Raw genomic sequence first — 27,382 nt, 5'->3', positions numbered from 1 at the left:
ATGACAGATTAGTTCCTCATTCCTTAGAGATTTAGCTAATCTCTTGCATTCCTTTCAGACACAAAATGCTAAGATCTGCAAACTAGCTCATTTGAAAGGACCTGAGGCACCTAATTTAGGAAAATGAATTTCCAGGGAAGTCTTACTAACCAAAGACAACCCAAATCTAAAAAAAATTAATATAGCAAGAAATTAAAATATCTCTTAATTTTAATTAAAAGATCTGAAAATAAGCAAACATCACCCTTGCAATTAAAATGTTGACCGGGGGTACCTGTTTGGCTCCATCGGTAGAGCATGAAAAGTCTGGTCTCAGGGTTGTGAGTTTGAGCCTCACACTGGGTGCAGAGATTACTTAAAGGGCGCCTGGGTGGCTCAGTGGATTAAGCCACTGCCTTCGGCTCAGGTCATGATCTCAGTGTCCTGGGATCGAGCCCCGCATCGGGCTCTTTGCTCAGCGGGAGCCTGCTTCTCTCTCTCTCTCTGCCTGACTCTCTGCCTACTTGTGATTTCTCTCTCTCTGTCAAATAAATAATAAATAAAATCTTTAAAAAAAAAAATACTGACCAAATAGGTGTTTTGTCACCTTTATGTTAAGCAGGACTTTCTGGCTAATTAAATACCCTTCAGTTAACAAACACGCTTCAATATGCTACCATAAGGATAAATCGTGAAAACATTATGATAAATGAAGAAGTTAGTCACAAAAGACCACAAATTATATTACTCCATTCATATGAAATGTCCAGAGTAGGGGAATCTATAAAGACAGAAAGTAAATCAGTGGTTGCTAAGGGCTGGGGGAAGGAGGAAGTCGGGGAAAGAGGGTACAGTAGCTCAATGGTGCCAGTTTCCTTTCTAAGGTCATAAAAATGTTCTAAAATTGACTAGTGATTGTTGCACGTCTCTGTGAATACACTAAAAACCGTCGAATAACACTTTAAAGGGGTGAATCTTATGTATGAATTACATCACAATACAACTGTTTTAAGAAATGGTTCCTATAATTTCAAACTTTCATGGAAAGACCAGAGTGAAAAGGTGAAGTCTTTTGGGGTTAACTGGGCAGAAGATTCACTTTTTTCAACATCGAAACAGGCCTCCAGTTTCCAGTTTTTCTTTCCTCTTGGGAACTGAGTGATGGACCTCCACTTCATACCACTAAATAAAGCCCCACTTTAGTGAGTCTATTGTGGGGAGGGTTCGCAGTTGCTCCGGCAAAAATAAAGTACTCTTATTCTCAGCCTTAGGAACTACTTATAGCAGTGACCTTGTTTTATGTTTGCCAGAGAAAACTGTGTTGGATACACAAAATGCCCTCTTAATTGCAAGGACACCTCTAGTCTTTTAACCACTGGCTATATTTATTTAGGATACCACAGAGAAAACAGACCTCTGTTTTTCTAGACTGATCGATTTCAGCTGAGTCCTAGCTGGAGAGGAAAGTGTGATTCCCTCAGACAGACCACTGACAACCCCACTCCCTTTCTGATGAGACTTCCAAGGGATAAGCTCCCTTTACCCTCACAAGACCTACCACCTGAAAGCAAAATGAAGCTGCCCAAGCTCTTCTTGGTGTCACTCAACTGTTCTAGCTTTTTAGCTTCTACCTGCTTTGGGAATTGATTTCATTTCCCACATTTATTTTTATTTTTATTTTTTAAGATTTTATTTATTTATTTGACAGAGACAGATCACAAGTAGGCAGAGAGGCAGGCAGAGAGAGAGAGAGAAGGAAGCAGGCTCCCTGCTGAGTAGAGAGCCCAATGCGGGACTCGATTCCGAGACCCCGAGATCATGACCTGAGCCGAAGGCAGCGGCTTAACCCACTGAGCCACCCAGGCGCCCCAGTTTCCCACATTTCTGACTAGGGGAAAACTTCTACAAAAAGAAGAGGCTCCTCACTCGTGTCTAGAGAGTTTTCAGTGAAAAAAGAAGATGGAATTGTGGACGGAAATAACCTACTGATGAAGCAATTGGGAGTGAGGGCGGAGGAGAGAAAATCCCCGAGTTTCTATGAGAATCAATAAGTACAGGGAGGTTCATATTTCAGTCTCTCAATGTGGCTGAGTCAACTGATTACAAACGAAAGCATCAGTTTCTCTTCGACTTATGGTTGGCGAAGTGTAGTCCACTAGTCAAACCCAAGCGGCAGGCTCCGTGAAATTCCACCTCATTTAACCTTGAAGCACGGTGTGCAGTCAGGAAGTGAAACAAGGATGGCCCTGACTCACGCTCCCTTTATTTCAAGTTTTGCATTTCAAGGTGTGCTCAAGCTGTCATTTCTCCCACCCCCAAACATGACAGAGGTGTTAATAACTTCCTTTAGAACAGAGGTCCACAGACAGGTACACTAACTTTATGTTTCCTGGAAAGTATTCAGTGATACCAAGATGAAGGGAGACATTGTCAAGGATTCCACATTCTGGAAAGGATACTCGTCCTCTTCCGAGACACAGCTCCCCACATGTTAATTGGTGAAGTCACGACGTTTCCTGTAGCCCACACTAGAGCACATTTTTATGCTTGCCTGAAAACACTGTTCTGAAGTAATTTCCAAAAATCCCAGAAATAAAAATCCCATTAGGCCAGAAACTGCCTTGAAGAGATCAGAGTATGAGTTGGACTCCTATTTTCAAAAGAGGTAGAAGGGGGAAGTGACATTTTCCTACTATGAAATTCTAGTCAATTTTTTTTTAAAGATTTTATTTATTTATTTGACAGAGAGAAATCACAAGTAGATGGAGAGGCAGGCAGAGAGAGAGAGAGGGAAGCAGGCTCCCTGCTGAGCAGAGAGCCCAATGCGGGACTCGATCCCAGGACCCTGAGATCATGACCTGAGCCGAAGGCAGCGGCGTAACCCACTGAGCCACCCAGGCGCCCTCTAGTCAATTTTTAAATCTGGAAAGTAACTCAGGTATACACACACACACACACACACGTATGTATATATGTATGTATGTATTTTATGCAGAGGAACCACACTGATTTTGGCATTAGAAACCTGTTCTGAACCAGATGGTGAAGTGTAGGGGCCCAGGGCAGGCTGCCCCCAAACAGGCCACTTTGGCATGAAGATTATTTTGAATTAAAAGCAATAGATGGGGGCGCCTGGGTGGCTCAGTGGGTTAAACCTCTGCCTTCGGCTCAGGTCATAATCTCAGGGTTCTGGGATCGAGCCCCACATCTCTGCTGAGCAGAGAGCCTGCTTCTTCCTCTTTCTCTCTGCCTACTTGTGATTTCTGTCTCTCTGTCAAATAAATAAATAAATAAATAAAATCTTTAAAAAAATAAAAAATAAAAGCTATCGGGTGCTTTAGCATGGATGGTTCAGTGGGTTAAGCATCTGACTCTTGATTTCAGCTCAGGTCATGATCTCAGGGTTGTGAGATCAAGCCCCACATTTGGCTCCATGCAGGGTACCAACCCTGCTTAAGATTCTCAAGTCTCCTTGTGCCTCTCCCCAACCCTCTCTCTCTCTCTCTTAAAAAAAAAAAAAAAGTAATCAAAACGCAGCAGATTCAGGAAAAGCTTTTTACGTCCCCCTCAACAGCCTAGAAAGAATAGAGGACCGGCTCCAGGGGGAGAGCTATCACTGTAGATAACCACACTGTTACAAATTAGGTGTGCAGACAGGGAGAAACCCAGGAAGGCCTCTTTGAACAAAGTTCTCTATGTCCCATTGTTTCTGAGTGGCCCAGCAAACACATTCACCACACACTTACTCTTTTTCATTTTTCCATGAATTCTTCCTTCCCTCTGAGGTCCCAGACTTCTACCTTCCTCTCCTTAATTCAGAATGACATATATACCTCATTTTGCGTGACTGTCCCTTGAAATCCCCGTGTCTCCGTGGAATCCCCATAGGTACTAAATTAAATTTGATTTTCTGCTGCTCATCTGAGTCATGTCCTTTTGATTCTTGATGTGGCCTGAAGCACTTTGAAGGGGGCAGGAAATTCTTGCTCCCAGACAGAAACATTCCCAGTTGGTCAGGGCCAAACCTGATGGAGTACCTCTTGTTTCTTTTTTAAAACCCTGACAAATATAGGCAAGCAGCATATGGGCAAAATGCCATCTTGGTTGAACATTTCTGCTTTTAACCAACAGCATAACTTCTAGGATACAATGGAGAAAATAAATAAGATACTAGATTTCCTCATTCTCACCTCCTAATCATGTGCACAAATATGTGCTTTCATACCCACTACCTTTCACCTTTGTCTCTCTGTCAGAGAAGGGTAAGTCTCTCTCCGTCTCTGTCTCTATCTCTGTCTCTGTCTCTGTCTCTCTCTCACACACACATTCACATACACACACACCATGGAGTTATAAATTATCTCAGGAAGATTTTAAATACCCGAGAAACTAATTCTCTGTTTTGGGCACTAAGCTATTTTCTCTAGGCAAATATCTATGTAGTTTTACACAGATTTCCATAAGCCAAAGTACCGATAAAGAGTCACTTTAAAATATTATTTATACCACAGCCTTAATATAGAACAATAGTTATCAACATTTGTTCTTTGGATCACCTGCAGCTGAAAAAGCCAGAAGGTCTGTTAGAAATGCACAATTCTGGGCATTTCTCAATGTCCACGGAGTCTGGATCTTTGGGAGTGGTCTGCATTTTAAACAAGTCCCCAGGGGGTTCTGGGGCACACTAGAGCTTGCTTGCCATTGTTTTGCTCACTGTTAAAATTATGGCAAATATTCCCATCATAATTTCACAAACGTTGGAACAGAACAAAGATCTCCAATAGTGAATGACCTGTATCCTCTATGTTTCAGAATCACATCTTAATACTTGTTGGTTTGGGGACAGCAAGCCAAAGAAGGGAAAAGCAGAAAGTCGATGTATTTGTGATTAATAATTTCTGCTATCAGATGCATATTATTCAACACCCTCTCCCATGAAATTGCAAGTTCATGGTTTTGCAGACACCAAGAAGTCTAAATTTAGCTTACAGCTATAATTATGTTTTTCCTTCTAGCTACAGAAGTTTATTGTAGTGTGTCTCTGTTTAGATTCTATCATTCAGCAGTGAGTCTTCTAGAATCATTTAAAATAAGACTTTAGGGACGCCTGGGTGGCTCAGTTGGTTAAGCAGCTGCCTTCGGCTCAGGTCATGATCCCAGCATCCTGGGATCGAGTCCCACATCGGGCTCCTTGCTCCATAGGGAGCCTGCTTCTCCCTCTGACTCTTCCTTCCACTCTGTCCACCTGTGCTTGCTCTCACTCACTCTCTCTCTGACAAATAAATAAATAAAATCTTTAAAAAAAAATAAAATAAATAAAATAAAATAAGACTTTACTGATGACGTAATGATAAGTATAAAGGCAGGTCACAAAAAAATTAAGTTCCAACGTTGTATATAGAGCTATATAATGCAAGACTGAAAGAAAATACCCACAAATCAGCATCAGGTTTTTTTGTGTCAGGGTTAGCCCACTCCCCTAAAATTATCTCTAAATTTATGTTCATTTTTAAATTTATTTTATTTTATTTTTTTAATGATTTTTTTAAAAAAGATGTTATCTATTTATGAGAGAGAGAGCACGAACCCCAGCCGAGGGAAGGCCAGAGGGAGAAGCAGGCTCCTGGCTGATTAAAGAGCCGGACGTGAGACTCAATCCCAGGACCCCGGGGTCTTGTCTGGAGCCGAAGGCAGATGCTTAACCAACTGAGCTACCCAGGCATCCCCTTATGTTCATTTTTTAAAACTTAAACATTAGAATAAACACACACTTTAAAATGTTGACTTCTCAGTGAAAAATAACATCATTAGTGTAATTGTAACTTACTGTTAAATCAACTTCAAAAGCACAAATTAAGAAAAATTTATTTATATAAGGCTGAAATCCTCATACAACTATTTTAACTTTTCCATTCCCTTTCTAGGCCTCATTTGCAGGCACAGATAACGTGATTTTAACATAGTTGTAATCTTCGTTTATCTACAAGTTTGAATTCTGTTTTGTCTACTTGGCATTGTTTTATAAACATGTTTGCACATTTCTGCATAGCTTCAGAATTATTCTAAAGGCTACATTTTTTTAAAACGTTTGATATATTGGGCTTCATCCATTCCTCTATAAAGAATCATTTTTGCTGTACCTAGTTTCAAGTTATTATAAGTAACATAGTTAGAATCATCTTAAGATTTTTTTCCCTTTTATTTTTTTTTAATTTTTTTTTAAATTTATTTATTTGACAGACAGAAATCACAAGTAGGCGGAGAGGCAGGCAGAGAGAGAGAGGAGGAAGCAGGCTCCTCGCTGAGCAAAGAGCCCGATGCGGGGCTCAATCCCAGGACCCTGGGATCATGACCTGAGCCGAAGACAGAGGCTTTAACCCACTGAGCCACCCAGGCGCCCCTTTTTTTCCCCTTTTAAAAGACATTTCCTGAGAATAAATTCTCAGCAGTGGTTTTACTAGTTCAAAGGGCATGAGCATTTTTATGGATACTATAAGTAACATATTTCCCTTAAGAAAATTGTACCAATCTTCATTACCATAAACTGTGGTAAAATTTCACAAGACTAAATTATCATAAGAAAAAAGGACTGGATTCCTAAGAAGGCCAAGTTTCTTTAAAAAAAAAAAAAAAACAAAACAGGGGTACTGGGTGGCTCGGTGGGTTAAAGCATCTGTCTTCAGCTCAGGTCATGATCCCAGGCCCGCATTGGGCTCTTTGCTCAGCGGGGAGCCTGCTTCCCTTCCTCTCTCTGCCTGCCTCTCTGCCTACTTGTGATCTCTGCCTATCGAATAAATAAATAAATAAATAAATAAAACAAAAAAGCCACTTCATTTTATTTTTCTTACCCTGCTATGCACATTACTGTTTTATTTATTTATTTCCTTACTTATTTATTCACTTAGTAGTCTCTGTACTTAATGTGGGGCTCAGGCTCATGACCCTGAGAGGAAGAGTTGAATGCTCTTCTGACTGAGCCAGCCAGCAGACCCTGTACATCACTGTTTTAATTTATATTCATTTTGATTAATAATTTTTCAGTTATCAATTTGCCAGGCACCATCCCAAGGGGTTTACATAAAGTCATGTTTTCCTAAAAGATAACTGAAATAAACTGTTACCGAAAGCTTATAAAAACCTTTCCTGTATATATTAGATAGCATAATAAAAGAAAACTTAAGATTTCTGGAAAATAACTGACCTTATTTTATAGAGGTGGAAAGGCACAGAAGACTTAACTATGAGAGAAAATAACTTTTAGATTTCCCAGCATATTTTTTTTTTGTACATCAGAAAAACCAGTTAATCAAAAGAAGTCATAATCTCTTTTATTACTGAGGGAAAAAAAGCTTTTCAGGATTTGCAAGCCCATTTAACACATACCTTGCTTCCTTAAAAGTGATTAAATAAAGCTTAAAAAGTCCACTGAAGGAACTGGGCTAATAAAATGCAAAGTGACAATACTGCTAGTAATGTTTTTAAATAATTAAGAAAGCCATTCAATAAATGACCTACCTGATTTGACCAAGCACAGCAAACTGATGAAGAAGTATAATTTCAGCATATGGAAACTGGAGAGAGTGTGCGTCACATTCACAAGAAGGGTGTCCTGCCCAGAGCCTAGTTTCTCAGAGGGCTTTGCTCAGAGAGAGTTCAGAGGACTAATCCAGAGGTGTGGTGATAACAGGAAGTTCCAGAGAGGGACGGCAGGCAGGTCCCAACCCTTTCAGGATATTTGACTCCTCCTCTTTTTTCAGTGGAAGGTTGGTACATTTTTGCCTGACACAATTTTATGCATATCTTTTTAAAAATTGTATGCATGTCTTAATATCCTAATGTGTACTTGCAGAATGATGAGTTCAAAATAGTTTCATTCTTTGTGGGCGGTTTATTAGTCGTTTGGCGTGGTATGTTGAAATCAAGTGTGCTTTGAGATACTTGCCTCCCTGTCCTTGTGAATGAAACAAATGCAATGACTATTCTGTTGGCCTGTGAACACAAAACTACTTTTTATGTTAATTCACACACTCCTGCCTCATTTGGCAGTCTTTAGACTTTGCAAAGAACATTTCATTAAGCCTAATCATTCCCCGGTAAATGTCCAAATAGGCTTCAGGTTAAAGGAAATTTTTATGGCATTATACATACTTTTATTTCTTCTTCTTCTTCTTTTTTTTTTTTTTTTAAGATTTTATTTATTTATTTGACAGAGAGAGAGATCACAAGTAGGCAGAGAGGCAGGCAGAAAGAGAGGAAGGGAAGCAGGCTCCCTGCCGAGCAGAGAGCCCGATGTGGGACTCGATCCCAGGACCCCGAGATCACGACACGAGCCGAAGGCAGCGGCTCAACCCACTGAGCCACCCAGGCGCCCACTTTTATTTCTTCTTATCCAGAGTTCCTATTTCTCCCCCTCTTTCTCCCCCTCCTTTTTAAAAGAAAAGTAAGCACAAAAGCTTTAAATAGAGAGCTGTGTCAGAACCTATCCACCTCAGTGTTGGAAGTAACTGAACTTGTGCTCCCACGGCTACAGGGTAATTTAATTCCCTCTGGTGGAGGTGTCGGTAGCCTTTACTCAGGCTGGTGGGGGTTTGATGAGCTGAAACATAAATTTACTTATTTATTTATTTTAAATATTGTATTTATTTATTTGACACAGAGAGATCACAGTAGGCAGAGAGGCAGGCAGAGAGAGAGAGGAGCAGAGAGCCTGATGCGGGACTCGATCCCAGGACCCTGAAATCATGACCTGAGCCAAAGGCAGAGGCTTAACCCACTGAGCCACCCAGGCGCCCTGAATTTATAAATAAAGACAGGAACAACTGAAGAATATGTTTCCCTCTGGAGCACCAGGGCAAAAGCCACTAGTCGTTTAGCACTGTCTGCCTGAAATAGGCATTCATGAAGCAACAGCATCTCTCATAGAAGTTTATCAGTCCTCTGTGTCTGTACTCCATCCCAACAGCAGGGGATTCCTTGCAGGAAGTAGATTCAAGCAATGCTTCCCAAAGAGTCAGTACCTGAGATCTCCCCTGGGGGACTTTTCAAAGCACTGTGTGTAGATTCTGGGTCATACCTCACACCTGATGAATGCCAGGACTCCCGACCAGTGGTCCACATCTCACGTCTTCCACTCAATAGTGGTATGGCTTGAAGCCACATTTAAGAACATTTCCGTTCTCAAACTCTTACTTTTCTCAACTGTCAAATGAAGAAAACAAGACCACCTATCTCACAGGGCTGTTTTCTGGATTCAATGAACTATTCTAAGTACAGTTCACAGCTCTGTGCCTGCTACGAAGGTAAGCTTGCTGAGCCCTGTGTCACTCCTATGACCTACGTGGCTATGTCCTCCACACCTTTCCCTCCTGTTGGAAAGCAGGGCTGCTCCAGGCTGAGAAGAGGGATCAAGTGGATTTTAGGAATGGAGGGCACCTGACAGCAGTGATGTTTCAGGTGAATGATGTCAGTCAGTTCTGTAGTCTGTTTTCATCTTTTGTCTCCTGCTGGAGAAATAAATTAAGAATACACAGAGAAAAACAAATAGGGGACCTGCTAGCTTTTTTATTTTTCCATTTGCAGCAAGCTTTACTGATTTGGAAACAACTGCCCTCTGGAACAAATGGAGAATTGTTCCACATTCTCTTAGGAACCTGTTTATGGAATGCATTGCTCACTGCTGGATCAGTGTGCTTGTCTGATAAATATTTGTTAAGCTCCTATCAGTTTTTGTACCTCGCCAAGCCTTTATCTAGGCAGAGCTAATGTACATTTTTCCTGGAAACCGGCCAATTATAGGAATAAGAATCATTTCCCTTAGGAGGCCTCTTTGTATTACTGTTAATGATTTTCCTGCCAGTAGGCACAGAAGGTGACATCTGATTCCCCAGCTGTGTGCTGTTTTCTATTTAGAGCATTGAAAACAATACAAGAATCAATGGGAGAACTCATACTCTCAAAGAAAGAGAATTAGTAAGAAATATCAAATATGAAAAAAAAAAGAAATTTCAAATGTGAAAAAACATAAAGCCTTCCAGAGGATGGGGGCTGGGGGGAGGAAAGGTGAGGCAAACTGGAGAACAGGTGCGCAGGGAATCTTTGAGAGGGGAATTAATTCTGTCTTTTGCTTGTGGGTTGGTCAGGGCAATCTACACAGGTGATAAGATTGGGCAGGACTACACACAAACACACACACACGAACACACACACATATGTGCATGTGAAACTGGTAAAATCTAAATTTGAGTTGTAGATTGGACCAACATCAATTTTCTCCATTCTACTTATGTAAGATGTTACAGAGTTGGGGGACTCTGGGTGAGGGTACACGACACATCCCTGTACTATTGTTGCAGCTTCCTGTGAACCTATAATTATTTCAGAATAAAAGTCTTTAAAAATTCCAAAAGATGGGCCAACTCCTAACTATTTGAGTGTTAACATTTACTACAAGGTATTCTGAGGAAAACCATTTCTTCGTTGCTCATCAGCTAGTCGAGAGTGAATAATGGTCAGTTTTCTCAATATGATGACCCTGATAAATGATCAGAACTCAAGAATAACACAATTCGTCTTATTTCCAACTTAGTATTATTCACTGGCTCTTTTTTTTTTTCCCCCTTAACCTAGAAATCACTTGCTACAGAGAGCAGAATAGAAAGGGGGCAGGCAAGCTTCCAAATGTGTGGACAGGAAAAACAGGTATGGAAGTGTCCTGGAACTGAGGGGAGGTGGTTTTATAGCTCTCACTGGCGCCAACGGTCAAGGAAGGTGACCTATGTCCTCTCTCACCCTAGTCTAGTGCTCCAAGCTGCTCTATGACTCACTCTAACGTCTTCTCATCTGCAACAGTGACCCCACAATCTCTTGCCAGCTGTGCACTTTGGAAAAATAAGTTTCCTTGATTCATTTTCTACAAGGAGAACAGGGCAACCGTCCCCTCATCTGTATATTTGTTTCATTTCTTCATTCATTGATTGAACATTTCTCAGGCTTCCGTTTAAAAAAATAATAAGAAAGAGGGACGCCTGGGTGGCTCAGTTGGTTAAGCAGCTGCCTTCGGCTCAGGTCATGATCCCAGCGTCCTGGGATCGAGTCCCACATCGGGCTCCTTGCTCCGCAGGGAGCCTGCTTCTCCCTCTGACTCTGCCTTCCACTCTGTCTGCCTGTGCTCGCTCTCACTCGCTCTCTCTCTGACAAATAAATAAAATCTTAAAAAAAAAATAAATAAAAATAAAAAAATAATAAGAAAGAATAGGGGGTGGCTCCTTCTCTCAAGAAGACAGACATATTGGGATGCCTGGGTAGCTCAGTGGGTTAAGCCTCTGTCTTCAGCTCAGGTCATGGTCTCAGGGTCCTGAAATCAAGCCCTGCATCGGGCTCTCTGCTCATTGAGGAGCCTGCTTACTCCTTTCTCTCTGCCTGCCTGTCTGCCTACTTGTGATCTCTTTCTGTCAAATAAATAAATAAAATCCTTTAAAAAATGTGAGAAATAATATAAATATATAGAGAATAATGCATTTAGGCTAGCTTATTAACATTATTATGTGGATAATTTTTTAGTAGTCTATTACAAAACAGTAAGGAAAACACCTGCATACTACTTTTCTGGCCTGAGAAGTATTTTTCATGGAATAGAGCTACTTTGTTTTAGAAACCATGACTTCCTCACAAACAATGTATCAAACAAAATAAATGCAAGTCCAGTGCTTTTAAGTAAGTGCTTCTTTGCAGAGTGCTGCTCAGAGGGTTTCAAGAGTAGAGGGCTCTAGCAAGGCCTGTAGGCACACTGGCAAGACAGAGGCAAAATTCTTTATTAATTGAAAATTCATTAAAGGGGCACCTGAGTGTCTCAGTTGGTTAAGTGTCTGCCTTGGGCTGAGGTCATGATCCTAGGGTCCTGGGATTGAGCCCCACTTCTTGCTCTCTGCTCAGCAGGGAACCTGCTTCTCCCTCTCCCTGCTGCTCCCCCTGCTTGTGCTCTCTCCCTCTCCCACTCTATCAAATAAATAAATAAAATCTTTTAAAAAATTAAAGTTCACTAAAAATTTTTTTAAAAATTTCTTTAAAAATTTTTACTGTCCAGTATTTAATATCCATTGGTACCATATATTTTAGATTTATTTAGATCTTAAACTACAGGTTTAAATTATTATTATTAGAATCAGAATCCAGTTTTTATTTTTATTATTATTTTTTAAATTTTATTTATTTATTTATTTGACAGAGAAAGAGAGATCACAAGCAGGCAGAGAGGCAGGCAGAGAGGGGGGGGGCTCTCTCTTGCTGAGCAGAAGCCCTATGTGGGGCTTGATCTCAGGACCCTGAGATCATGACCTGAGCCAAAGGCAGAGGCTTAACCCACTGAGCCACCCAGGTGCCCTCCGTTTTTATTTTTAACTGGCTTTCCACAGATTGGTCACAAGAATCTTGCATCCTCATTATTTAGTTATATACACAGAGCAGGCACACAGATTTGTCTCAGTGAGAAGCAACTCTGGAAGAATCCATGCCTGTAACATCTGTCTTGGGCCCTCATTTGAAACCATCATGAGCCCTTTGAGGTATTCATGTTAACTCATCAGGGTCTTTCTTGCTTAGAGTCATCCTCCTCTTCTGGATGGGAAACTGGGAACCCCTGAGGTCCTCCCAGAGGTTCCTTTCTTTTTGAGATTCTCCCTAGGGCTCTCCAAAGTATCAGGGTTGCTCCATAGTTGAAGTCAGACTACTCCAAAAAAACATGTGGAATTTGATGAGAATCAACCCAACCACTTTTAGTGATTTAGTAACAGAAAACAACAAATTTAATTTATAAATTTATTTTCCTTAATTGTCGGGGGCAGCTATGTACATAGCAGACAACATGGCGCTTGCGCCTGCGGCCAGACAGAGGACCTGCGCACCACCTGAAAGATGATTGGCTATGCCCAGAACAGGTAGCCCGAGGACACTGCGTGCTTTTTATCATGCTATCGGCTTCCTTTCACATGTACAGTCTGCTGATGGGAGGAGAGGGGATACAAATAGGGGTAAACATCCGGGTATAAGAGGAGAACAATAAAGATTCGCAAGCCTGTCACTCCGTGTCTCCTGGTCGTTCTTGCTGGCGAGAGCGACACTTAATAAATAAGAACAACAGTATAAATTTGCCTTCCTTAACCACCACCACAAAAGACAACAAAAGAGGGATCGCCCTGCAAATAAATACAAGAGGGACAGAATAGAAGAGGAGGTAGCTTTTGCAAAGGCCTGAGAAATGATCAGGCACCATCAGAACTACTGTCAGAAATGACAGAAATGTCAGAAATGACAGTTCTGATGGGTTTGGAGAGGGGAAACGGCAGATCCCGTGGAAAATGCAGGATGTGGAAGTGATCAGTAAATTGGCTTATTAGATCGTTGAAGAAGAGGGAAGAGAAACATTAGGCTTTGGGCCATGCTGGCTGCTGAAGTCAGTCCATCACACACATGAGTACATTTCATTGGCCTGCAGATCTGAGAAGCAGGTTCCATTACCTCTATTTTACAGATTAGGAAGGAGGCTCAAGTAGGGCGGGGTGCTACTTCTCCATAAGGCAGTCCAAGCCCGTGAGCAGCTTTTGTAATAAAATCTAGGACGAGGAACTCTACTTGCTTTTGGATAATAAGGCCAGATTAGACTGAATAAGATCAACGTCCCATTATTAGGAGGGTATGTTTTTCTTGAATACCAGAGTTGATCCCCGGAAGGAAATTAATCTCCAGGGTGGTGAACTATGTTGGATTTTAGACGCAAGAGGCCCAAACCAACAACATCTCACCATTGGGCTCCTACCCACTTCTATCAAATGGCCCAGAACTCTGGCAGGGGTCAGCAAGACCAAAACTCACAAGAAATCTTTTAACACTCTGAGTGCTGGTAAAGGGAAAATGTGCAAGATTGAACAATGAATTGGAGGGCTAGCTGGGTCTTTACTGTTCTGTGGACAGGAGGAGAATTAGGGATGGGCCTTGGAAAGGCTTGAAGGAGAGGATCTCCGCAGGAGGAAGAGAAGGAAAAAGATCTTTTTTTTTTTTTTTTTTTTTTAAAGATTTTATTATTTGACAGAGAGATCACAATTAGGTAGAGAGGCAGGCAAGGGGGTGAGGCGGGAAGCAGGCTCCCTGCTGAGCAGAGAGCCTGACTCGGGGCTCTATCCCAGGACCCTGAGATCATGACCTGAGCCAAAGGCAGAGAAGCAACCCACTGAGCCACCCAGGTGCCCCAAGGAAGAGGATCTTTTCAGAAAACTGGGCAACCATGGAGGATACCCTAATGAAAACCTAAGCACCACCAGCAGTACAAGGGTTCAAGTTATCCAAACCAGGGAAGAAACCTTCATGTCCTTGTTCTTCCATAGGGCTTTTGTTTTTGTTTTGTTTTTATTTTCTCTCCAGGCCTCTTGTGAAGAGTTCTGAGGTCCAGGAATGGCTGTTAGCAGTGGTGGGTTGAGGGGTGAGGATAATCCCACTCCTTGCCAGTGGACAGGCATTGGCCTATGCCTCTACTGAGGACCACTGGACAGCAGGGGCACTAACTGGCAAAACCCCAGGCAGGAGAAACTATAAGGTTGAGTGGCTTTCTTTTCTCTCTTTCAGAGGGCAACCAGAGACAGTAAGAGGACAAAAAGGGGACGTGTGTGGAGGTGGGGGTGGGGCAGTAAATGAGGGTGGTGCCTGGTCATTGCTCCACTGAAGAGTTACTGTTTGTTCATGAGGCCCAGGGGGTTTGGACAGAGGTAATTCTAAAGCCCTCCACTTTTCATGGAGGGTGACTAACATTTTATTTTGTGTATGTGCAGGTGCTTTTTTAGAGTTAATTTAGAGCCCAGCCTAAAACACATCAGGGTAGAGGTGGAGGAGAAATTCTCTTCTATCTCTCTCATGAAAGATGTTGAGACTAGTGGAGAGATGACTTTGAGGGAAGGAAAGTCCTTCCAGGAGGCAAAGAGCAATGGACGTTGGATGCAGTACTTTTAATAGTCACTTCTAGATCAACTGGTCTTTGCTTTCCACACTCCTCCGCGAGGGGTCCATCCACTGGCATTGTTCTACATTCCTATGATAACTTAAAGGGAAACTTGTACAATGTCTGGAGCCCTTGATGTCCTGCAATGAAGAAGGAAGATGTCTTCAAATCCCTTGCAGTGTGAATCCGATTAGGTGGCACCAAAATTGACTTCCAAATGGAACAGTCTACATACAAAAGAAAAAGTAATGGGATCTACATCATAAATCTGAAGAGAACCTTGGAGAAGCTTCTGCTGGCCACTTATGCCACTGTTGTGGTGGAAATCGGTGCTTAAAAGAAAATGTCCAGGAATGTTGGCCAGCAAGCTGTGCTGAAGTGTCCTGTGCTCTTGGAGCCCCTCTTATGGCCAGCCATTTCATTCCCAGAACCTTCACTAACCAGATCCAGGCAGCCTTCTGGGAGCCAAGACTTCTAGTGGTTACTGATCCCAGGGCTGCCCACCAGCCTCTCACAGAGGTGTCTTATGTTAACCTGCCTACCATGGCTCATGTAACACAGATTCTCCCTAGTGCTATGTGGACATGGCCATCCCTCGCAACAACAAGGGAGCCCAGTCAAGTGGGTCTGATGTTGGCCGGGGAAGTTCTGTGCATCTGTGGCACCAATTCCCCTGAACACCCATGGGAGATCATGCCTGATCCCTACTTCTGCAGAGATTCTGAAGAGTTGGAAAAGGAAGAGCAGACTGATGCTGGGAAGACTGTGACCCAGGAGGAATGGCAGGGTGAATGTGATGAGGCTTTGGAATAGACGTGAGGTAAGGTGGGGTCTGGAGCCAACCACCAAGAAAGATGAGATGTCTTTAGTGAAAAATGGTGGTTTTATTAAAGCGCGGGGATAAAACCTGTGGGCAGAGAGAGTTGCTGCCCTGGGGGCTTGAGGAGTGGTGATTATATAGTCAGGAGTCTTGTGAAGTAAGGAAAAGAGAGGTTTCAAAATAACTTACATGTGCTAAAGATGACTGACCTACAAGGTACCTATGAGATACTGGAGGCCTTGCCATTGTCAAGTTAAGGTTGTCTTCCTCTCTAGCAAGGTATTAACATTAAGATAGTTGGGAGATTCTTGGAGGACTGTCACAGGTGTCCCACCCAGAAGTGAGGGTCGCGGGGGGAGGTTGCAGGGTGTCCGCTTATGCTTTGTCTTTGGCTTGCCTTCTGCTCCCTCATCAAATGGACGGCTCCAGCTCCTGAGTTCACTGCTACTCAGCCTGAAGTTGCAGACCGGTTTGAAGGCTGCAGGTGCCCTCTGGGCCAATTCAGCAGTTCCCTACTAAAGACTGGAGGGCGCAGCCAGCTGCTGAAGACTGGTCTGCAGCTCCCACTGCTCAGGCCACGGAATGGGTAGGAACAACCACTGAGTGGTCTTAAGCTGCTCTTCCACAAAGGCAAACCACGTGGAACAAGGTTGATAGAAATTAAACAGTTTCTTTAAAAAAAAAAAAAATCTTTTGGTCTTTGTAATTCTATTCTCAAACTCTCAGTGATAGTCTGGTGTTAGCGGTATTTGGAGAATGAAGGGAGGGGCCAATGGCCACACTTGGGATTTTCTTCCAGAGGTGTGACAGGCATAGGTGGGTAGCTCGTGGTCCTGGGGCTCCAAGTGGTGACTTGCACCAGAATTCCAGGACACTTTACCGAGCAAGGGACACAGCTGTCATAGGGAGTGCCTGTGTTAAAGTTCAAGCAAGCCGGGAAGTCTGCCCTTAACTGAAGCCTAGGTAAGGGTCAAGTGAAAGTCAGGAATGGATTTGTGGGGCAGGAAAAAAGAAGGATTCCAGTACCGTTTGGAGAAGGGGATTGGATATTCTGTCACTAAATACGGTGGGACCTTTTCTCATTGATTTAAATTAACCAAAAGTGTGATTTCTAGATAACAAAGCGAGAGTTAATCAGCACTCCAGGGCAGCCTCGGAGGGGTGGGGGAGGAGGCCAATAGGTACTCCTGGGCCTCAGGTAAGGCCTCTTATAGGGTCAGTGAAGCTCTCTTTTGAGTTCTGCCCCTCCCCGTCCCTCCCCAGGGTGTGGTTTTCCTTTCTCTGGTTCCTACCGCACTTTGCACGTAATTATCTTGCAATTCGTAATCGTGTCTCTCAGGGTTAGACTCACAGCAAGGGCCAGGGACTGGCGCGGGCTCTCAGATCCTGGTTCCAATCCAGCTACACCACTAGTTAGCTCTGTGACTTTAGGCAAATAACTTAATCGCTCTACGCTGGATTTCTTTATTTAAACATGGGCACAAGACTCCTCCCCATCGCCTGGGGGTGCTGGGAGAAACGCAGGTGACCATGTGTGTAAAGTACTAGACGGAACGTATATGCAAACTATAGGGCGGTTAACAGGATAAACATTTGTTAATTGATGTTAACTACCTATATTTTGTGCCCTCAACAAACGGTTACGGAACACCTACTGTATTTCAGGCGTTCCGAGCGCTCCCTCCCGGGTGGAGAAGCCTCACGTGCGGCCAGTGGGCCTTGCCCCGCGGGCCGTCCGGCGACTGGCTCCGAGGGAAGAGAAAACCCCGCCCACAGCCTTTTCGATCTCGTCAGCGATTGGACTGCGACCGTCTCGCACGCATTCCGGTTGCTAGGTTCGGGAGGAGAAGGTGGGGCGAAGCTACGCGTGCGCAGATTGAGGACGAAGATGCTTTCCGGTCGGGCGGGAGGAGGTGACGTCAGGAGTGGTGGCGGGGTTGCGGGGGGGCTCCTATAGCCCTCTGGACGTTTTATCTGTGGGCCCTCCGATCGCGTCACAAGTCGGCGACTGAGCCTAGGCGGTGGTGGCCGAGGCGGCGAAGGCGGCAGCGGCGGCGACAGCTCTGGGGTTTGCTTCTCGGGGTGTGTCGGCCGCCGCTGCTGCTTGGGCTTGGTATGTACAAATGGCTGGTTAGGATTCTCGGCACCATTTTCCGTTTCTGTGACCGGCCGGTGCCCCCAACCCGGGCCCTCCTGAAGAGGCGGCGCTCGAACAGGTGAGAGAGAGGGGGCCGAGCGCCAGCCTGGCTGTACCCCCTCCCCCACCCGGGGCTCGGCCGGGAGAGCGCTGCTCCAGCCAGGCAGGCCCCGCTCGGCCGAAACAGCTGGCCGGGCCAAGGCTGTGGAGGTGCGAGTGGCGGGTGTCCTGGTGACGTAGTCGCTCCCTCCACGCTGTGCGGATGCGCTTCGGATGATGGAGCGAGCTAGTTGTCTCTGGAGTGGCCCGCGATGGTTAGGATCTTTGATGTTCTTGTCAGAGTCCAGGCTGCTTGATGTCAAATGGGGCTGTATCGTATCTTGCTACTCTTAGGTTGAAAACTAAAAATTGAAGGAATACTGTCTGTATTGTGGCTCAGTGTTTACGAAGCACGCTCCCGAGCGTCATCTGTAGGCAATAAATGCAGCTAAGGGAAGTGAGATTCATAGCTTGCCCAAAGCCGTTTTGACTGCAAGAATTGTTCTCTTAGCACCAAGAAACAGCAGCTGTTTTGTTCTGAAACAGCTGTTAAACTGTGTGTGTGTGTGTGTGTGTGTGTGTGTGTGTGTATTTCGCGGGGGAGGGAGGGTGGTACCGTGCTTTAGAGTTAGTGTATGACGGAGAAAAATTAGGTGTCTCATTCCTTTAAAAATTGTACTCTACAATTCAGTTAAAATTTTGGGAAACCTAAAAGTTGGTTTGTCTCATTTCATACCACCTTGCTGAAGAATTAATCTGGAGAATAAAATACCATACCAGTTCTGTACACCCCACCATCAGCTTTTAGTGATCAAGTGTTCATTTCGGTGTTTTTTTTGTTTTGTTTTGTTTTAAATTTAAGCCTCAGGATTGTTGAAGGGTGGTTTCTTGGAGCTTGAGAGAACAAGATGATTTAGTACATGAGTCTGAGAATGCAGGTCATTGATGAAATTGGCTGTTGGCTGAATTCCATCATGTGTTCTAGAGAGCCCAAGGTTTCATCCTATTTTCTATCTTTTTGTGAAGTTGTTGTGAGGATCATTTGAGAACATGTTGTAAAGTGCCAAAAGTGACGCTTAATATATATAAGGATAGTGTTTGTTTATTCTACACCATGGGCCTTGCGCCGAGGCTGGTGCATGATAGGCATTTGTTGCTTATTTATTGAATGAGAGAATGTTAATTCCTTCTCCCCTATCCTCTCTTTTTGCTCTGAATCCCTACTTTCAAATATGGAACAATGATTTGGAGATCAAAACCCTGTTCCTTACCACATATCCTTAATCTAAACAGTTCTTTACAATGTAAGCCATTTTTCAGTCGAAACAAAGCCAGGAGCTCTTACTGGGATGCTTAAAGTTGTGAACTGAGTGGTATTCTCCTAGGATTTATTCTGTTCATATTTTTGGTAAAACTGATCAATTATAATCATCTTTTAAAAGATGATTAATAGTATATCATAAGCCTTTAACATTCTTGAGGTATAGGTCCAGAGCTTTCCCAAATATCCCAGTTTTTTATTATCACTGTAATATCGTTTCCATGATAGAAGTGCAGTTAAATAGAACAACTTCTCTAAGAATTAAATTTTAAGGCTTCTTGTATTGTCTACTTCTAGTGAAGTAGAAGATTGCTTTCCTTTCGGGGAGAGAGGAGGAGATGTCATCTTTCAAAAGGAAATTATTTGTTCTTTTAATCGTTTCTGGAGGGCAGCCTGGGTGGCTCAGTCGTTAAGCATCTGCCTTTGGCTCAGGTCATGATCCTAGGGTCCTGGGATCGAGCCCCACATCAGGCTTCCTGCTCAGTGGGAAGCCTGCTTCTCCCTCTCCCACTCCCCCTGTTTGTGTTCTCTTTCTCACTGTCTCTCTCTCTGTCAAATAAATAAATAAGATCTTTTAAAAAGATAAAATCATTTCTAGAGAGAAAAAGGAAATACTAGTCCTAGGCTTTCACCTATGTTGATTTACTAAGCCAAGTGATTTCTGGCCAGTTTCAGGTTTGTACTTTAGCCAGATTACAGATTATCATTTGATAGGGAGTTTTGAGTGCCTTTTTAAATAGTTTAAACAATAGTGTTAAGTCCTCAAATGGTAAAGGCCTACTATAGAAGAGTGTTTTCTTTTTAAGCATCAGTTGAATCTCATTTTCTCTGGACAAAGTGAATGGAGGAGATATGTTGTATGCATCCTAGGTTTACTTATAAAAATGTCTGTATGTATATGTAAATATAGAGAGATTATATATAATTTTTTTCTTCTCTCTCTCTTTTTAGCACTTTGTTTTCTACAGTGGACCCTGATGAAATACCAGCCAAAAGACCAAGATTAGGTATTGAATATGATAATTTTTAAAATTAAATTTTTTTAAGTAGGAAAAGTATATGTGTGGGGCAAAATTCAAAAGGTAAAAAGTATGTACAGTGAAAAGTAAGTCTCTTTCCTGTTCTTTTCTTTTCAGTTATCTTTTCCAGAGGTAACCACTGTTATCAGGGACTAGATGATCTGCCCAGATAAATAAGGCTGTATGTTGAACATGTATTTTAAAATTTTCAGTCTTCCTATAAAGAAAAGGTACTTTTTATTTTTGAGGACAAAACATGGTAAAAATCTCCTTCAAAATGAGTCTAGTTACATAGCTGAGTGAATGAATCTAATGTGTTGCCCAAATTGTTTATTTCTCTGTATCCAGAGGGCTAGACGTAGCTTAATAGAAGAGATCAAACCTAGATTAAAGGAAAAAGGCACAACGGAGTGCTATAATATTATTTCCTTTGTTTCAAAAATGAATGTAAATTTCGATATACCTCCAGATGCCGTAGTTAGGAGTAAACATGTCTGTTAAGATTTCATTTAAATTCAATGAGTAGTTATTGAGCATGTCTTACTGCTAAGCAATGTGTTAGGTTCTGCAGAAAAAAGAAAAATGAGTAAGACAGGGTCTCTATTTTCAGGGACCTTAAGAGTTGTATAGGTATATGATTGTATCATCGAGGGTATAAGACAAGCATATAAATAATTACTAATGTCAGTAAGGAGACAATAAATGAAATAAGAAAGATAGTAACAAAATACTGTCTAATTTTTAGCTGATAAAAAATATCAGTAAATATTTGGGGAAAGCGAGTATGTGAGATGGATCTTAAAGTATGGGTGAGATATCAGCAGAGCAATAGGAAGGGAAAGCATTCTAGGCAGAGGGAACAGTATGGGAGAGTTGTGCAATTCAGGAATCAGTGAATAGAACTCGGGAAAAGTTGGAGAGAGAGAAGGGTATCAAATTAAGAGGATTTTGAATGCCAGATTCATACTAAATTCATTAGGACAGTATTTCCCAAAGCACAGGGTAGATACTAGTTCAGGAAATGATTTTAGGGGATACAGCATTTCATAGCATTAAGTAGCATGTGAATTATGTTGTATCCTTATCATTTGTTTTTAATTTTCTGATTATTTCAAGTAGAAAAATCTTGATTTAACGCTATGTTAATGTATGTTTTTGATACTCATCTACTACCTGTGACTCTCCCTCCTGTTAACAGGCCACCTAAAACTTACATTGTTTCATTTCTTTACATTTATAGTAGTGATATAAAGTTACCTTTCAGATACATTTGCTTAGCAAAAAATATGAGTCAATTTTGAACAAAAATGTAAATAAATAACAGCAGGTCGATGGTGGTTACATCTGAAACTCATGTAGCATTTTGTGTCAGCTGTCCTTCAATCAAAACAAAGTGAGAAGAACAAAAAGAACTTTGAAGGTGGTATTACAGAAGGTTCCTGAAATAATTATGGTGATCATCTATTTCATGGGCTTCCTTCCATGTTAAAGACCCGTCCCTCCATGATTTCCATGAAATATGTATTATATGTATTATATATATTAATATATATATATATATACACACCATATATTCACACATATATATATGTGTTATAATTTTCTGAATGGATACTATAGAAAGGAACCTAAGGCAAGGAACAAGCGGCAGGTAGCAGAGTTTGTAAAGGTCTACAGGAGTGCATCTGATAGACCTCTCTGTGATTATGCCTCTTAAGCACTTGAAATGGGGCCAGTGTGACTGAGGACCTAGATTTAATTTTAATTAAATATAAACTTAGGTGACTACTTGTGGCCACTGGCAGCTATGTTGGGCAATACTACTCTCTTGTTTGCTTTTGAGAGGAAGAAACAAAAGGAGGGTAGAAGGAAAAGGAAGACCTTAGAATCGCAGACTCATGATCTTAGAGATGAAAGGAATTTTAAGAGAGCTAACTTAGTCTATTGTGAGGAAAGTAAGGTGGTCTTATCCCCATTTTACAGATGAAGCAGGCCAGCCTGTCTTCCTTCCCACATTCCTCCTCCCCCTTACTCTTCTTCCCTCTCTCGCCTCCTCCCCCTCTTCTTCCTCCTCCTCTTCCTTTTTTGAGTTACTGAAATCTTTTTGGCATAATCTCAAAGAATACCTAGATTTTAGGAAAAAAGTATTACAATACTTCTTAGCATCCACTATTTAAGTCTTTAGTTATTAGGAATACCACATGCCCCCTGGGGTCTGGATAACAGTCTGTAGGTCAAGCACCAATCTCTAAAGCTCTTATTCTTCCTCTTAAGAGAGTACAGCCCAATATAGGTGATAACCCTCAACATTACTAGAGGGATAACCTGGAATTCTCTAAATCTTAAAATGAGAAACAAGTAATTTGCAAACTTTGATACTTTTACCTATTCTCTGGTTACAGATTACTTCACATTGCATTCTGCTTACTTAGCTATCACATCCTCCCTGTTAAGTTATTCCCCTATTTTTTAATTTCTGTTTTATATCATTTTACGTTCTAGACTGCTTGTTGTTTTAAAGCCATCATTTCAGTTTCAGGCTTTTTTTTTTCCCTCTAAAGCACAATGTGGATAAAATGATAGTCTCTTTCTCTCAAACTAGTGCTTTAAAGCCCTTAATTGGGAAATAGAAAGGAAATTGTAGAGAACCAGTCAGCAGCGTAGGAAATGAGAAAAGGGTAGTGTCATAAAAGGAGGAAGTGTGGCAAGCACTGAAATCTACCCCTCCCCCTTATTTACCTTATTTACTTACTTACTAATTTTGTAATTTTTATTTCTGGTGGCAGGGAAGGGTGCATCAGTTCTAACACGTCTTCTCTTTTTTTTTAAATTTTTAAAATTTTCATTTTTAATTAAAAAAAATTTTTTTTTAATTTAATTTTATGTTTTCAGTGTTCCAAGATTCATTGTTTATGCACCACACTCAGTACTCCATGCAATATGTGCCCTCCTTAGTACCCACCACCAGGCTCACCTATCCCCTACCCCTCTCCCTTCTAAAGCCCTCAGTTTGTTTCTCAGAGTCCCAGTCTCTCATGGTTCGTCTCCCCCTCCAATTTCCCCCAATTCACTTTTCCTTTCCTTCTCCTAATGTCCTCCATGTTACTCCTTATGCTCCACAAGTAAGTGAAACCATATGATAATTGACTCTCTCTGCTTGACTTATTTCACTCAGCATAATCTCCTCCAGTCCCATCCATGTTGACACAAAAGTTGGGTTTTCATGCTTTCTGATGGAGGCATAATACTCCATTGTATATATGGACCATATCTTCTTTATCCATTTATCTGTTGAAGGGCATCTTGGCTCTTTGCACAATTTGGTGACTGTGGCCATTGCTGCTATGAACATTGGGGTACATATGGCCCTTCTTTTCACTACATCTGTATCTTTGGGGTAAATACCTAGTAGTGTAATTGCAGGGTCATAGGGTAGCTCTATTTTTAATTTTTTGAGGAATCTCCACACTGTTTTCTGAAGTGGCTGCACCAATTTGCATTCCCGCCAATAGTGTAAGAGTGTTTCCCTGTCTCCACATCCTCTCCAACACTTGTTGTTTACTGTCTTGTTGATTTTGGCCATTCTAACTGGTGTAAGATGGTATCTCAATGTGGTTTTGATTTGAATCTCCCTGATGGCTAATGATGATGAACATTTTTTCATGTGTTTGTTAGCCATTTGTATGTCTTCTTTAAAGAAGTGTCTGTTCATGTCTTCTGCCCATTTTTTAACATGGCTATCTCTAACATACCTTCTCAGTAGAGGGATAGCCTTATTTCATCGTAGATGTTTATAGCTGCATATTTTATACTTCGCTAATTCTACCTTGGAGTAGCCAGTGTATAATAGGCACTTAGTAAATGGTTATTTAGGAGTGCATTGTTACCTGCCTAGGAAGTAAGGACAAATGAGTGAGTAAATTATAGTGCTTCCTGTCAGATTCTGCCATACTTAGTGTCTGTGTGCTGCAGGCTATGCCCCTGTCTCTTTGGTTTATTTATTTTATATATTCTGAACTCATTGCTAGAACTCATTGCTTACAAGTTGTCATTTCAGGGCATTTCTTTATGAATCAGTATGTGATTTGCTAAAGTGATGATTTCATGTTTTTTTAGCATCCAGAAGAGACACCTTATTGAAAAACAAAAATCACAGGATTCCTGGCAAGCTCAGTTGGTAGGGCATGCAACTCTTGAACTTGGTTCCTGAGTTCAGACCCCACGTTGGGTCTAGAGCTTACTTTAAAAAACCAAGCAAGCAAGCAAGCAAGCAAACAAAAACAGGGGCACCTGACTGGCTTTGTTGGTAAAGTATGTGACTCTTTCCTCTGCCCCACCCTGAGAGGGAGGGAGAGAGTGCGGCTGAGAGGGCGGGAGTGGGAGGGGCAGAGGAAGAGAGAGAATCTGAAGCGGGCTCCACCACCAGCATGGAGCTCAGTGCAGGGCTTGATCTTAAAATCCTGAGATCATGACATGAGCTGAAATCAGAAGTTGGAAGCTTAACCCATGGAGCCAACCAGGTGCCCTGCATGTGACTCTTGATCTCAGGGTCATAGGTTCAAGTTCCACGTTGGGTGTGGAGCCTACCTAAAATAAAACAACCCCCAAATCCCAGAATCACCATACTGGAAATCTAGTTATTCAGATAGGAGAAAAATTACTTTTATGGATACCTTCTTATTTCAGTGATTGAAAATAGGACTTCTAATAGAGATTGAGAGAGGCCTTTTCTAAAATATAATCTTATTTTTTTGCTAGAAGTTTGTTACTCTATATGTATTTATAATCTATATTATATTGTCTAGATTATTTCATTCACCAAGTCAAAACCAGTCTCTACAATGCTGCCAGCTTATTTGGATTCCCATTCCAGCTGACCACAAAACCCATGGTAACTTCTGCTTGTAATGGAACACGGAATGTGGCCCCTTCAGGAGAGGTCAGTGGGGATAGTGTTACATTGGGGCTACTGATCTTTGTACTTAATCATTAAAGTTAAAATTCAGAAATATTCTTTTTAGGAATTTAGTGGAATGACATTTCTTTCCAGAAATATTGATGTCTTTATTGGCCTTGATATAAAGGCCAAGAAAAAATATTTATAAAGAGCCCAATTACTAATACATCTGCTTTTCTTGTATAAGTATATGTAAAGAACCTGAAATTGTTATTTTATACATAATTTTGTGAGTCTTTACCAATTAAACTTTTGGTCTTACTGATAATGTTTCTTCTGTGAGCTAGTGAAAGAATCACCAATAGAGTGATTTTTTAAATATTAAAAACTTACTTAAATTCTAAAATTGAGATACTACAGAGGTGATTCTATTTGATTTTAAGGTATTTTCGAACTCTTCATCTTGTGAACTGACAGGTTCTGGATCCTGGAACAACATGCTGAAACTAGGTGAGGTGGTCAAAAATCTTTCTGCTTTCCTATACCTTTTTCTGCCTCTGTTTTCTGAGTTTTGAGAATATGAAAGGAAAACAAACACTGATTTGGGTTGGGATAAGAGCACAGACATATTCTGTCTACCTTCTAAAAATTATTGGATAGTTTTCTTTTAGAATTGTCATTGAATTTATTATTTGTGTTTTCTGTTTGTATTGTCAGTGTCCTTAATATGACTTGGTTCAGAGTTCATTCATTAAAAAAACAAATAAAAACATTTCCTGAGAGCTTACTCAGTGTCAGTCATGTGTTAGGTTATCAAGAATAACAAAAGGACAAAATAATACATAAAACCTTTCATAACACAGAAGACATTGGGAGATGGAGAGAAGTGACTTGGGGGAAATCAGAGAGGGAGACAAACCATGAGAGACTGTGGACTCTGAGAAACAAACTGAGGGTTTTGGAGGAGTGGGGGGGGGTTGGGTGAGCCTGGTGGTGGGTATTAAGGAGGGCACGTTTTGCATGGAGCACTGGGTATGGTGCATAAACAGTGAATTTTGGAACAGTGAAAAGAGATGAAAAAAGCAAAACAAAACAAATAATGATAAAACCCTGTCTTTGAAGGATATCATCTGATTGGGGAGCAACTTTAGGTTTCCAGTTTTCATAGTTTATGGATTAGGAACCTCCATGTCATTCTTGGAGCCCAAACTTGAATTGTTTATTGTACATAACTGTATAAAATTCTATCATGGGGAAGAACAGGAAGAATCCAGAAAACAGTTATTGTACATAATTGTATAAAATTCTATCATGGGGAAAAACAGGAAGAATCCAGAATCCTGATAATGGCTGAGATCTATGTCACACAGCCTATAAAGTTTGAGATAAAGGGATAAGAGCGCTTAGAAGAGTTGTGGGTTCAGGAGTCAAAGTGGAAGAAACTAAGGAGGTGATAAAAACCTTGCAGTAGTAAGTTTCCTTCTCAAGCTTTTTAAGTAAGGTATTTCTGGTGGCAGAGAAGAGCAAAGGGGAGTAAATGCATACCCCTGAGTCTGAGAATCTAGTTCCAAAGGACCTGGAACAAAGATAATACTTTTTTGGAGTCTTTCATTTCATTTTAAAAGTTAATACAAATTAGATTTTATAATCTATTCACATTGTTTGAATATGTATATGTTAAACATTGTTATTAAAATGGACATATGGAAGGGATGGTATGTTTGTCTTGTGACTTAGGCATCAGCACTGTCTTTCTGTGCGTTCGTGTAGCCTTGTCAGAGAAGCACAGGTATTCTGGGGACAGGTTTCTTGTATAAAGAAGTCTACAGTCTCCTTCCGTCTTTCTCCCCTTTGCCCCAGAAAAAGAAAAAAAAAAAAAAGAAGTCTACAGTCTCTTACTTGAAATCCTTGAAGGTGTGTTGGGGAATTTAGAATTTTTCATATTTTCAATATATTGTCTTTTTTGAAAATTGTTTAAAAAAAGTCCCATTAGAATTGAACATTGGTTCAAATCAGGTTTTGCAAACAAAGGAATTCAGGTCAGTTTAAGTTCTGCTGCCACAGACTTAATGAAAAATCTTTCAGTTTTAGATCTCTTTACATTTTGGAGTCCTCAGAGGCTCCTTGGCTGTGCAGTAGCTGCATCAGTAAATGTGACTGATGAGAGTTTGGTTACCCTTTTATAAA

The 27,382-nt window shown here is 41.4% G+C and overlaps 2 protein-coding genes and 1 pseudogene across 7 annotated transcripts in view; 2 read left to right on the top strand and 1 right to left on the bottom strand.

The window, feature by feature from the left end:
- The window catches only part of LIPH (lipase H), a 48,687-nt gene extending 40,938 nt beyond the window's left edge, over positions 1-7,749 (bottom strand). Inside the window, exon 1 of the mRNA XM_059163229.1 lies at positions 7,495-7,749. Coding sequence (XP_059019212.1) covers positions 7,495-7,543 — 49 coding nt within the window. The 5' untranslated portion in view covers positions 7,544-7,749. The remainder of the gene's footprint in view (positions 1-7,494) is intronic.
- Positions 7,750-15,081: 7,332 nt separating this feature from the next.
- On the top strand, positions 15,082-16,422 carry LOC131824769 (small ribosomal subunit protein uS2B-like; annotated as a pseudogene).
- Positions 16,423-17,762: 1,340 nt separating this feature from the next.
- SENP2 (SUMO specific peptidase 2) overlaps positions 17,763-27,382 on the top strand; it is a 35,108-nt gene continuing 25,488 nt past the window's right edge. For 4 of the 6 annotated variants that reach the window (XM_059163223.1, XM_059163221.1, XM_059163219.1 and 1 more), the window contains exons 1-4: positions 17,763-17,998; positions 20,231-20,286; positions 25,104-25,237; positions 25,639-25,705. In XM_059163223.1, the coding sequence (XP_059019206.1) occupies positions 17,898-17,998; positions 20,231-20,286; positions 25,104-25,237; positions 25,639-25,705 (358 nt within the window). In that variant the 5' untranslated portion in view covers positions 17,763-17,897. Of the gene's footprint in view, positions 17,999-20,230; positions 20,287-25,103; positions 25,238-25,638; positions 25,706-27,382 lie in introns of those variants that run through there. The other 2 variants (XM_059163224.1, XM_059163225.1) reach the window with 2 other exon arrangements.

This window comes from Mustela lutreola, chromosome 2 (assembly GCF_030435805.1).
Source record: "Mustela lutreola isolate mMusLut2 chromosome 2, mMusLut2.pri, whole genome shotgun sequence".
NCBI classification, from domain to species: Eukaryota; Metazoa; Chordata; class Mammalia; order Carnivora; family Mustelidae; genus Mustela; species Mustela lutreola.
The sequence above is the reverse complement of the archived record's forward strand: the minus strand, read 5'-3'. Positions and strand labels throughout refer to the sequence as shown.